Source organism: Salarias fasciatus, chromosome 9 (assembly GCF_902148845.1).
Source record: "Salarias fasciatus chromosome 9, fSalaFa1.1, whole genome shotgun sequence".
Classification (NCBI taxonomy): domain Eukaryota; kingdom Metazoa; phylum Chordata; class Actinopteri; order Blenniiformes; family Blenniidae; genus Salarias; species Salarias fasciatus.
This window is the reverse complement of record NC_043753.1, coordinates 14,663,803-14,677,479: the sequence shown is the minus strand read 5'-3', so window position 1 is coordinate 14,677,479 and position 13,677 is coordinate 14,663,803. Positions and strand designations below refer to the sequence as shown.

The following is a 13,677-nucleotide window of genomic DNA, read 5'->3' as shown; positions in this document are numbered from 1 at the left end:
CTTGGAAGTGACAATATATGTTTATGTATTATGGTCATGGTTACCTAAATTGCTAGTCTTTTTTCTTTTGTTGCACAGAGATCAACCTCTACCCCACAAAAAAGACAAAATAACTGTAGACCGATCGATAATCAAGCTTAACTTTGATTATCACACTACTCGTATCAGACAAAAGGAGTCACGATTGTGAAACTCACAAAACAGTAATATAGCAAGTGACTTTAATACCCACAACAGCACAAATCCCCATGTTGTGTTCATGCAACACTTACACATGAGAAGCCAAGGGAAGATCACGCTGCAGCACATCACACACGGCTGTTAACAGACCAAACCACGAAGCAGAAAGGACCATCGACATACATGCATGGATAAGCCAAGCAACGTCAGCCATTAGGATGGAAATAGATATGCTATTATTGCAAATTTGGCCAATATGTGGACGGTCGGCAGATATAATTGGAGCAGCTTGAACATGGCATGAATGCACTCTGTCTGTGCTGGGCCTGATTTGGCTGAAGCAAAGGTCTGTGTCTGGTTAAACGCACCACTGGACAGGACAGGCCACCCATTCACATTTGCATGGAGGGACACCCATATATGCATGCACACAGGCACACTCGGCGACAAAGTGGCTTGTATGCCTCAACGGCTTTCGCAGAGATGTCTTGCACTGATGTGCGTGTAAAGTGGAGATCACTGTCTATATGCATTTTGGTCTTGAATGACAGTAGTTAATGCACAATAACACACTCAATCCAAAATTAGCGGACTAAACCGAACTTCAAGAAAAAGATAAACAAGCTAAAATGACTGGTTTATTCTGACTGTAAATACAAGCGACTTTAAAAGAGATTATCCAGCGAGATAGCATCTCTGAGTGCCTGGGATAATCCAGAAAATAAGATATGCATAATTCACTGTTACTAATCTCCTTTGCAGAAAGCCTACTTCCAACCTACAGTAAACAACTCAGAGAGGGCCATTTTTTCCCTCCACACCATGTCTGACTCACCCTGGGCCCTAAGGAGATCACTTTTCCAGGTTTGTTCTGGAACATCTGAAAGTTTACTTGAAACTTTAATAAACAAAGACACACAACTCTGTTCCACATTCACTTGCTTCTAATTGTCTCCGTTTAACAAATGACCTAAAATGCCATTTTAATTAAAACAAAATGTTCAGGTATCGAGTGCTTAAAGACAATTAAGCAGTTTAACACATCCAAATGAACTGAATCAGCTCTAAAATGCAACTTCAAACCTGCTCCTCTTGGCATTTAGTGAAATTAAACTGACCACATCAGCAACGTGCTGCACACACTAGTTCAATGTTTAGTGATACAGTGGATACGCTGTACTTCTACTGTGAAATTCAGGAGACCAGGCTTCGTATTAAGATGCTGCAGACAGATGCCAAAGTTGAGTCTTGCCTCTGACATCCAGAGTTTGACTTTGGAGTACCTTCAGCCTCATCAAGCCTCGGAGGCTGGAGGTGATCAGTATCCCAGCCAATAACCACAAGGAGAGCTGAGACACACACACACACACACACACACACTTGCTCACACCGATCCAGTACATGAGCATACACACACTGCATGGTCTCTTTAAGGTTATGAGTAAAATAAAAAAAAAGAAAAACACACACACACACACACACTCCGAATGTCCATCTCTCCTCGGGATGTCATGTGGGGCTGTTAAGACGCGACACCTGTCACAATCACCAGGACTTCTTCATCCCCTCAGGACAAAGCGGCAGCCAAGGTCAAACTCTTTAAAGGAAAAGGAGGAGAGTGAAGGAAAAAGAAGTGACTAACGACGGACAGTCACATAGAATCAGATCGCTCATATACAAGCTATAAAACCTCTGTGTGTGCATGTTTGCATGCGTGTTCAATCGTGTATATTTACTATAAACCGTATAAAGCTGGCGTTAATTCACCCTCATCCAGCTGCATTTGTTGTGACAGCTGACGAGTGAAGCTTCATATAAAACAAATAAATACATTTTTGAGGAGTATATTTCGAAAGCATGAAGGATGATCTTTCTGTTTTACACTGAGTGAACAATCTAAAGGTTCTTTCTTGTTTTAGACTGAATTCCCTCTTCCCCTCCCTCTGACAGAAAAGCCTGCCCAGGCCCAGGCATTTGTAGATAATGACATCCTCTCCCTGGATTAATTGTAAGGGACACATTAAGCAATGGGGCTGACACTCCCTGTAATTAAACTGTTCACACCGACGAGTTCATACTGGAACACTTTCTCCTTTCTCTGTCGGCTGCAACATCTGTGGGCCTGTTTAGAAACGCAGGGTGTTGGTGTGTTTTCACCGGAAAGAAGGACATTGCGATATTTATTCATGTGTTCATCGACGTTTCATAACCAAATAGTGGGTTAGGACTGGCAACATGAGAAAGGAGAAAGATATAGAGAATTTTTTAACTTAATCACTATTTTATGTCAACTTTAACACACCGTTTTTTTCCTATATCTGAGTCAGTAAACTTGTATTCATCAGGTAAAAGTGTCCAAGTGTTTTTCTTTTCCCTTGGTTTAACCACTGCACCACTTTCACACATTGCCGCCCAGCAAAGTCCATGACCTTTTCAGGAACACAGGCATGTAGCTGTACAGTCATATTTCATATTGAGCTCCCTAATGCTCCAACTGTGGATCGTGCGCTCGCCGCTGTGTCGCTCCTGTCCTTGCCTGCCTGCTTGCTAGATCGCCCCCAGGCCATCGGAGCCCTCAGCACTGTCCACTAACAAAAAAAAAAGAGAGAGAGAGAGAGAAAAAAGAAAAAAAACATCCACTGTAATTGAAGAAGCTGCTCTAATGTGACATGCAGCCAGGCAGAAATGCTTGCTTGCACATACTTGCAATTTTCTAAATGCGCATGACAGAGTACGCACGTGCGTAGACATACTGTAAATCCAGAGTGTGCACATGAACAGGTTTATATTCATGCGCAAGCAGCCAAGCATACAAACACACAGTGACACATGCACACACTTTGCCCACACACTGACCACACTCCTGTTTGGTGGAGAGTTATCGGGCGAGAGGGGGGGGGTTGGAGGGACTCTGCTGACCCCGTGCTCATGCACGCCCACACACCTTGGACCAACAGTTGCCCTCTGACTTTCAACAATCCCTCCCGTGCCACTGAAGCACTCAGCTCTTCCTCTTCTCTCCTGCAGTTCCTGTGTTGCTGTTATGGGTTCCTTTTCACGAGCGGAGGGCTCTTTTGTTGTGTGACGGCGGTTCCTGTGTGACCTGTCACGGCCTGCTGCACCCTCTGTGCACCTTCCTCCCCGAAGCATCTTATTTCACTCCAGTTTAGATCGGGGAGTAAAGTTGAGGACATACACATTCTATATTCACAAATCTGACTGTATTTATTTAAAATATATTCATAATAAAGACTATATTGTAGTTATTAAATTGTAAAAAAAAAAGAAAAGGAAAGCCTGCTATCTGTCGCCGGTGAGGTGGTAACAGCTTGTACCAGCTTTAGATTAAAATGGAGAACACATCTGATATGATTAACAGCCAGCCTCCCAGACTCGGGTTATCATTACCACTTCAATCTGTGCTGCTTGACTCTCAACAGGTTTACCCTCCACCAGCCACGCTGCTTTTGCAAAGCACCTTGGGTGTTCCCAAACTCGCCCGCTGGTAACCCATTACCTAGACATACAGAGACAAACGACACAAAGGTACGCAAATGTTGATGCAATCAGGTTGAGAAAACATCTCCAGGGCCGCCGTACAAACCCCCTTTCTCCTCCCTCTCTCTCTCTCTCTCTCTCCGTCTCTCTCTCTCCCCTGCCTTCCTCACTTCTTGTAATCTCTCCCTCTCTCCTTCAATTATCACAATGTCACCACCACCACTGGGAAACTTTCCTTTTGGTGAATTAACAGAGAAAGAGCTTTTGCAGCGGGTAAGCCGGCGCTCCACTCTGTCATTGTCATCGCGGTGGCTCCGACAAAACAGTTTGCATACCTGCCTAAGTATTACAGAAATTAACACCTCCCTTCCAGGTACAGTAATCAACGGGGTGACGGGAGACAATTAATTAGGTCCATCTGCATCACTGCCTTTACATAATTAATGGGGCTCATTACTGAACCGCTACAATGATGTGGAGCAGACTAGCCCACTCACTGGCTTAGAGCATTATACCCCACGTAAAACGGAGATCTTTGTTTATTAATTTCCATTTGTACAAATTTGCCTCTAGTTGACTAATCTGTCGTGTTGATTGTTGTTTACTCTGAAAGTCTGTCGTTCTCTACCCGCTCACCGGCGAGATTTTGCTTGAAATCCCTGATGCATTTTTCCATAAGTGGTTACCTACACAAAATGTAAGTCATTAATTTGTGGGCTATATTTCTAATCTGTTTCTCTTTTGAGTAAAGAAACAATATTGAACATGCTTTATATACTTGAAAAGCAGCAAAATATAATAGGGTTGTGGTCATTCCTGAAACATTTTAATCATTAAAAGAAATAGCCTTGAAGCTTGAATTCTGTCTTTCCTGAGTCACTCATGCTCTAAAGCTGACTTCCTAAACCTGAGTAATATTTAAACCTTAAAGCGGCTCCAGTCATCATATGGCACCAAAGAATCTATACCATAAAGTTAATTGGTGACAAAGTGAAAATTAGATTATGTTTTATGACCACCTTGTGAAAATTACAAGTTTGATAATCATAGGCTATTTTCTGGTTGGTTATTGAACGTGGATTCCTTTTTTTTATTGTTTCACTGCTGGAGGGAGGAACAGCATCCCTGAGACTTCTTCAGCTGTAACACATCACAACCAGGGAACGAGCTAAAGCTTATGAAATTTCGAACAACTTTCATGAGGTTTCTTGTGTGTATTTGTAGAATAAACAAGTGTTAAAATCTGATAGTTTGATGTTGATGTGAACTGTATATGCCAAACACGGTAGAAATATGTATAGTAATGTTAAAGACATAAAGTAATTATTCAGTTCATCTAAAACAAACCGGCGCAGTTTTCAGGAAACCTGGTTTGCAGAAAATGCCACACTTCACCCATTAAAGGGTGTAATGTTCAATAAGTTTTTTAAAAACTGGCTGCCGACCGCCGCCGTTCCTGTGAGCACCTTGTTTTCCTTCTCTCCTCATCCCTCCTTTCTCTCACTCAGCTAATGAAGGCCTCATAGCCCACTGTTATTAAAATTACGCCCTTGCCGCCGATATTAATTGGGTCCATAATAAGGAATGCGTCGGATTCATTATTTAATTGCAAGGGCACATTTGGAATACAGTTTCTGAAATGTATTTTTAATGAAAAACACTACATCCTGACCTAATCATATCAACCTTATTCTATCTAATTAAGGATGCAAAAAATCATTAGAGTTGCAAAATATTAGTTTCAGCTCTGTCGGGCTGCTCCTTCGCTCGCCTTCATGAATATATTTTTTTTTCCCCTGTCTATGATAAATAGTTAATGAGGGAAAAATGACAAAAATTTGCATGTAGGCAAATTAGTCTAATAGGGATATGTCTTTGCTGAGTTAGGAAAGTGACCCTTTTCATAGGAGAAATTGTTACAATAATTATGAAATAATGGCACGGCCCATCTTATTTTGATGAAAAATGGTCGGCTTGAATAATGTAAAAATGTTAAAATGCAATAAACCTAAATTCTCATCATGCCAGCGAACGTGTTAACGCGTGAGCATTTTATCAGTTTAATAACACCAAATTAGGTACAATATAAAGTACGCTTCAATTGTTGCTGTGCAGGGAGATATGCGGTAATGCAAGGATGATTTAGCCGTGCGCCGCCGCAGCGAGAGGCCATCAGCTGCTAAATGGAGCTTTTTCTTAATCACAAACTTTGGGGATGTAATTTCTTTGAAAGTCCCCAAACATTGGGAGGTTCAATTTCCTCCCAATAAACAGGTCCATCACCATCTCATTAGCGGCGGTATAGTCACCTCTCAGAGCCGGGGCTGCACTCCATTACGGCTTACAAGACAGGTGGGAAACACAAGAAAGTTACAGACTGTAAGTGCTTGTAATTATTGATTGCAATTTTGCTGTGAGATAGTCTTAAAGAAGGACTAGAACTATAAGCAGTATTTATTTTATTCTTTGAGGAAGAATCTTCATTAGGAACATAGTATTGAAGGTCCGATCATACTTATGGCTAATCAATGTTGAAATAGATTAACAGACAAAAGATTCCATATTTAAATCTTTTTACATTTGTGTTTAAAAATACAATCTCATACTAAAGTCAGCGAACACCCTGGACAGGATTCTCGTCCTTCACAGGGCGAACGCACGGCTGCAGGCCATCAGGAGTAAATGAGTAACTTAACAATGTTAGTGGGTTGAGAGTGGAAGAAAAGCCACGCTGTGAGCAGGTGGAACATGCAAACTCCACACAGAGCAATTCTAAATGCTATCAGGTTTGAACATGTGGGGAGAAAACAGTCACACTCCAACACTTCTTTAAAGATATGAAAGTTTGTCTTTACTAAAATTTCAACAAATCAAAGTAAATGATTTCTAAATAAGATTACACAATTTATTCATCGAAATGAAAGCCGCGTTGACCTTGAAAAGTATTTTCAGGCTTGGAGGAGCCCGTTTTATCACACCGGCTAAACCAGGTCCATCATGCAGCAGGAGTTGGCTGCGACTAGTTTCCATATGAACTCGCGAAAAGCAAAGAGCAGCCGAGTTAATGAACACGGGAAAACGCCGAGCGATGTGTGCCACTAACAAACCCTACAGAATAAATTAAAGGGGGGTGCTGCAGTTTGATCGCTGCCTGCTATTTCCCTTATCTCAACAAGTCACATTTTCAATCATTATGCAAAGATTTCACATGGGGTGTGGGCTCGGCGCTAATGCGCTGCCCTTCCCCGAGTCATCGCCATCGACCCGCGCCGGGCTGTCAAACACGCGCCAACTTCTGCCCGCGATGTTAATTTCATGGGGACGTTCAGTCATTTTCACCTGCCTTACCCGACACCGGCGTGTCCACGTTAGAAGAGGGAACACTGTTGCACGTACGTATGCACGTGCATCTCCGGAACGCGTGTTGATTGAGCGGTCTCCCTTTAATGAAATATCTTCGGAAATTGGTTTTCACAGACTAATCAGGCGGGCCTGCTACCCGAGTTTCTGTTTTGGTAATTATCTTGTACTAATTAGAATGAAGCTAAAGACCTCTGAGATGAATTCTCAGCTTTCTCAAATGTAACTAAGGAAAATGTAATGATATAAAATGAGCCCGTTCGATGCATCCTCTCCATCATACCGCCTCCTGAAAAGTGACCGATGAATTTTCAGAGAATCTCAGTCCAGCCTGCTCTGTTAATCAGATCTGCTTCGTGACAGAAACTTCCCTTTGTGCGAGACTATCCATGATCATCCCGGTGATGTATTTACCTTGCGCCTCTCCCCGCTGAAGCCCCTCCACTGCTCTGCCTTCTTCACTATGTAGCTCAGCTCCTGATTGGACAGCTCGAGGTCGTGAGGCACGAAGTACACCCCTTCTTTGGCCGTGAGGCGCTGAAAGACGTCCAGCATGCGGCCGTCGTTGTGGAATCTGGAAAGTTAAGTTAAAAAAAAAGAAAAAAGACGAAGGTATTATTGGATGTATTTTTGCCCGGTGTCAAAGATTATTACTATAGAACTGTTTCCACTGCTCCATTTTCTGCTCGAGAGAGTGACTCATTTTTATGGAACAGATGCAATCACAATTATTCCAACTTGGTGGAGAAACCCAGAAAACTTTTATTGATTACACAGAGCATATTTGCAGTGTGATGCTCTATAAAAGACTAATACATCAATGGCAGCAGCAAAAGGAATCAAACAAATTGGCCTGCGAGTGGGAAGTGCTTTGTTAACACAGGCCGACTATAGAGATGTCTGTGTTTGGCTGGGTGTCTGCGTGGTTGTACATCTATTAATGTGTGGGAGGGAGATCCTGGGATGTTCTCCAGTGTTAATGCTGAGCTTCAAAGATGGCAGATGCAGCGGACGTGCTGGTTGCAGATGTGTCTAGAGAGAGCCCGGCTTGAGTCACAAGAAAATGTTCTGCACAGCAGAGAGCATATTGATTCATACCTCCAGATGAGTGCACACCACCAAAGTGTTATTTTTTTTTTCTTTTTTGCCACACAAGGGTGCATGCAGCCAACCCCTAAAAAGAAACACCATGTCTGTAAACAAATGCCTTGGCTGACCATCAAAACCAGCAGACCTTGTGCCCTTCCATAGAGATTCTCGCCTGTCAGAGGGTAATCAACTCTCAAATAAAACCAACATCAAGGAGACAAGGATTTATACAAGAAGCTGGTACGGAGCTTTGAACTCAGCATCATTCCCCATCGCTCTTGGGAGCAGAGTGTTTGTAGAATCTTGACCTCAGACACAGGAATAGCATGCATTCATTTTCATCCTACACTTGAATTGTGCTTCTTCATTCATTTATGCAGTCTCTCTCTCTCTTGGAGGAATTCGCCGTCTTTGCATCTTTGTGCTTCAAAACAGGCTAATTTCCTTGTTGGAGGAGAAGCCCTGAATATAAGTGAGTAAGTCTTATCTGTGGGGTTTGGCCTGGATGATGAGGCTCATATCGAGTCTTTTTTCAGAGTCAGGTTCACCGTGAGGACATGTATATGTTAACATAACATGTACGACATCAAGACAATATTAGATTAAAAGGAGCAGAAGAGGTCAGGCTGATTACTACGTGTTTGCTTATTTCCCAATCTATTAATATTTCATTCACTGATATTTGTCAGTTCATGGTCTTTAAGTATTCCCGCCGAGCCGATTTGTCTTAAAGAAACACACATAATGAATGTGAAGGGCGACAGAAAACACGTTTTTCTTATTCAGTCTGCACCTGCGTATCAGTGTGCCATCGCTCCCATTAGTGTTTAAGAAGTTTCAAAGAGGATAGAGGTGTAACGTGTATTTTTTGCAGGCAGTGAATAAAGGCTGCCTAAAATGTAATTAAAAACGGATAACAGTCCATTCTATCTATACATATTGCCCCGAGCGTTTTTTTTTAGAAATGGGTCACGGTCTGTGTCAGAGCCCCTTCCTTGCAGCCAATAGAAAAACTGTAACCCATAAAATTATCAGCGTTGCTTCAGCCTCGTGGCCTACATTCAATACAGACCAGTGTGGCGCTTGAGTGGCAGAAGTCATTATTCCCGGCTGCTGTTTTAATATTGTCCATTTAGCTGGATCCAGATAAGCGTCCCGCTCACTGAAATTAGATGGCGCCCTCTCCTCAGCCGCCAATCTCAAATTGATTAATTCAATGAGGGTTTTTCTTACATTTTGAGCTGCTAATGGAATTTGGTCTGATATAAACGTGGGGAAACACACCTTGGACCAATACCGAGTTACATTATTCAGTCATGTAAAAAGCCACCGTTTTTACCTCGTTACCTGCATTACTGCAACAAATTATGTGCAGCTTTTTCATCGAACAACTGACTGGAAACGGTGTGACACTGCGCGCCTCACCTGAGCAGGTAAATGAAGAGGATGGTGGCCGAGAGCAGGAAAATGACTCCGTAGAGGAAGAGAGTGACGATCACCCCTGCTGCGCCTGATTGGTCGGCTCGATAGAAGTGCCAGTACAGCTTCGCAGCATCGCCTACCGGTGCGTCGGGGCTGTAGGCCAGACGCTGGAGATGAGGATTAACAAAAAAAAAAAAGAGGAAAACGGAATTGAATGACTGTTCCCAATTTTAAAATGAACATTGGTATCAAAGACCTTACAAGAAGTTAAAGAAGTTAAAAAAAAGCGTTGTTTGTTTTTGACTAGGCGGAAGTGTAGAAGAGCAACATTTTAACCGTTAAACGCTAAAATTAAAACCATCAAATCCAACAGACTGCCAAAAAAAGGCACCCGTCTAACCTTGCACATTTCCTTTCTCACCCTCTCCCCCCTCTTCCTTTTTTTTTGTGTGTAATCTAAAGTCACTTTGCCAAGATAAAGTGAACTCCTATTTAAAGTGCACAAGTGTCCAAGTTATTTTTAAGTGACTTACCCCGAGGACGGCGTCCACTGCAAAGACTGCCAGGGGGTCGAGGACTGTCCACACTCCCTGAGCCATGATAAACTTTGACGTGAAGGAAGGGAGTGAGCCAAATATCTGTTGACAGCCCCATCTGATCAGAACCAGCAGGAACGTTACTGCGTTCAAGGTCAGGGGACCCACCACCACCATCGCCAGCTCCTCCCGGGTGTGGAGCAGAGAGCTCTGGTACAAGAGGTCCACGGTGTGTGCGTGGAAGCGGAATCTGGTGGCGGAGGAAAGTGTCAATATGTGTGTGCCATATTTGTGTTTGCGAAGCTCTGCAGCTCAAGGGCAACTGGTTCAGGCAATTCACACTCGGCGCTCCATCATTTGTGCTTGATTCAATCATATTTAATTAGTTTGATGAGAATTACCTTCATAATTGGCTGCGATTTGCCTTCCTGCTCGCTTGTAATGCGTTTTAAAGAACACTTTAATTGACTTGATAATCTTTCTATATATCAAATTGAATTAAAATATTTAAAATGTCAGAAAAGGGAGAATATGAAAAAGAACTGCTTGTATTTTCACCTCTGCTGATACATGACGGAGCTTTTCCAAGTTAGACTCCCCCATTTACAGCAAGCCTCATGAGTTTCTTAATCTTCCCATCAGTCAGGAGAAGGTAGAGCCAGTGGTGGGAGAGGAGAGGTCCAGCTTTTTCTCATTAGTTTCCATCTGATTTGCTCCATGAGTCGAGTATCTCTCAGATTCTGTCCATTAATCTGACAGTGGAGGTCCATTGGTGTTCTATCTGAAGCAAATCTCACAAAGTCAAGACTAAAACCTTCAGACATCAGGCTATGTTACCATTTCAAATGTAATCCTGCTATATTGTCATCAATCTTCCATAACTAAAAGTAGGACATGCTAAATTTTATAAACTTTTACATGTGTTGTTCAACAATAAATGCTTCTCTATTTATCCCATGAATATATTTTTTACAGCAATGCATTTATTTGACAGTTATAGTTACTCATTATTTAACACATTATATCTTAATAACATTTATTAAGCTCATAAAATATTATGCATTCATAAAAAGTACAGTTAAACGCCCGGCAGCGAATCACAGGGTATTGAGTGGATTTGTCCAATTGAGATGGAAAAGTTTTCCCAACACTTTTATATCAACTTACAAATAAATATCATTTTCAAATCAGAAGATATAAAAATGTTTTTTTTTTTTTTTTTTTTCTATTACTACTCAACTTTCATCAGAGTGAAAAATGAAGAAAAGGAAAGAGGTCGTGGGTGACGGAGGCAGCGCTGGGGTCAGGAGCCGTTGCTCCGGGGCGCACTTTGCTGTCCACCGATGTCCCGGGGCGGATTATGGGAGAGGAGGAGGAAGAGGAGGAGGAGGAGAGGAAGAGAATGAGTGAGATAAGAGTGAGGAGCGAGGGAAGCCTGTCATCACGCTAACCACACTGACTGTCACATGGACTCCCTCTCTCTCTCTCTCTCTCTCTCTCTCTCTCTCTGTCTCGATAGACGCCACCAGCTCTGGTCACTGCATGGAGAGAGAAATGCTCGGAGGGAAAGCAGCGGACTCGGACATGTGGAAGTTGTCATCCAACGTTGACCCCCTCTGTTTTCACATTTTTGTTTTTTTTCACCTCCTATCCGCCCCCTCAGTCCATTCTTTTTTTTCTCTCATTCAGATAGATTTTTTTTTCCCCTCACTCTGCCTTTCTCTATCACTTCCCATGATTTAATGCGCTGCATTTGCTCCGCCATGTTATCGTCATAAAAACCTGGTTGTATGCATGTTTGCAGCCAGACTCGTTTTTGTTTTTTTTTTTTTTCTTTTTTATTGTGATGAATTAAACCAGCACCATATGCTATTGCATTGTGATTTAACAGTTCCGTGGCATCTTATTGCTGTTTATTATCGATGCTGTGTACCAAATAATAACAATAAATTCTTTCCAAATAATGTAGCCTTTTGGGACTTGAAGCCGTGCGGCGAGCAAACTCCCGCAGCAACGGTTTGTTAATATTGAGAGAGTCTTGTTAAAATGTTAATGGGGGGATTCCAAACAGATGATTTGGGTGTATCCAGCCTGCATGTTTGCCAACACACACACACACACACAGCATATCCTCAGCTTCCCTCCACATCCTATTTTACCCTAATTGTGTGTTTCTGAGATTACACGCGCCTCTGTTTTGTGGCGTTTGTGCATTCATTCGCCTATCTGCTCCCGAAATCTACCATTATCTGTGGATCTGCCTTTCATTTTGTTCATAGATTTATGTCAACTGCGGTGTGCGCCGTCGTATAGTGTCTATGCAGCTCTGTGTGTATCCATACACTCCCATATGTGTGTACGTGCGGGGCAATATCAAAGGAGGCAAACTCACTTGTTGACAGGAACTGCGATGGCCTGGAGGTAGAGCCACTGGCTGCAGTAATGCAGGTAGAGCCTCACAAACCACATCAAAGCCAGCAGCAGCATAATGAGGCCGAGCTGACGAACGGAGCCGCGCCAGCCACTGTGCGGTTGTTGTTGTTGCCCCGGCAACGGCAGGCCCAGCTCGGACGGCAGCATGCGGAGGGCCAGGCGGGCTCGGTCGGACAGGCACGCGGGGCAGGAGCCGGGTCCAATCCCCGCCGACCTACGATTCAGAATGCCATGATTTGCATCAGTAACACAGACGATACAAAAAAGAGCTTTATCAATACATTTGTCCTCAACTTTTTTTTTTTAACCCCACGGATGGTTTTACTGCAGGACGAATATATATTTCACACACAGGATTCAGGAGGGATTATTTCAACAATAAGCAGCAGGTAGCTGAACACAGAGCAGTGTGAATGACTGGTATTAAAACACTTTTATCCATAATCAGATATAAGCAGTCAACATTAAAGGTGGAGACACACACACACACACACACACACAAACACACAGACACACAAACAGATAGAAATCCCTTCCAGCAGTGCTCAGCCTCCCTCAGCAACCTCTGTCTCCTCTGTGCCGCCCTTTGTCAGGCCTGTTCAACTATTCCCTTTCATACGGAGGGCACAGATGGAGCACTGGAATTGAGCAGAGAGAAGAGAAGAGGAAAGTAAAGGAGAGGAAAGTTCCACAAGGCAGGTAAAGCGCCGATTTGAGTTCAACACGCGCCCGACGAGAATACACAACATGTGCTTGTGTGTAAAGGAAATTAGTGCGTGCAGCTGCAACAGGCGCGTTCGCACTTGTAAACATAAGCAGACACTGATGACCCCCGTTGTCTGTCTGCTAGTAATTAGAACCAGGCTAAAAGTAGGTGTTTACAGTACAGCCATGGTTAGCATCACAGAATGTGACTGGAGGCCCGTGCCCGCGGACATCCCCGTGTCTCACCACTGTGTCCCAGAGCACAGTTGGAATTCACTTTGTAGTGTGTATCTAGGGAAAATGGTACATTGCCTAAAGTGGAAAAACAGAATCAATTGTATCGCTCAGCCAGCCCTCCTTGGCAAATAATTAGGCTCGACTTACATCAAAATGAAGGCTGAGATTTTATTCCCTGCTTATGCTGAGGCTAATATATGAACCCTCACACGCTTGG

General features: G+C 43.0%; 1 protein-coding gene across 1 annotated transcript in view; it reads right to left on the bottom strand.

Annotated features, from left to right (window-relative positions):
* The window catches only part of ofcc1 (orofacial cleft 1 candidate 1), a 74,863-nt gene that overhangs the window by 11,632 nt on the left and 49,554 nt on the right, over positions 1 to 13,677 (bottom strand). The window contains exons 18-21 of the mRNA XM_030100079.1: positions 12,478 to 12,732; positions 10,083 to 10,335; positions 9,553 to 9,716; positions 7,453 to 7,612 (exon numbers count right to left, since the gene is read on the bottom strand). Coding sequence (XP_029955939.1) covers positions 7,453 to 7,612; positions 9,553 to 9,716; positions 10,083 to 10,335; positions 12,478 to 12,732 — 832 coding nt within the window. The remainder of the gene's footprint in view (positions 1 to 7,452; positions 7,613 to 9,552; positions 9,717 to 10,082; positions 10,336 to 12,477; positions 12,733 to 13,677) is intronic.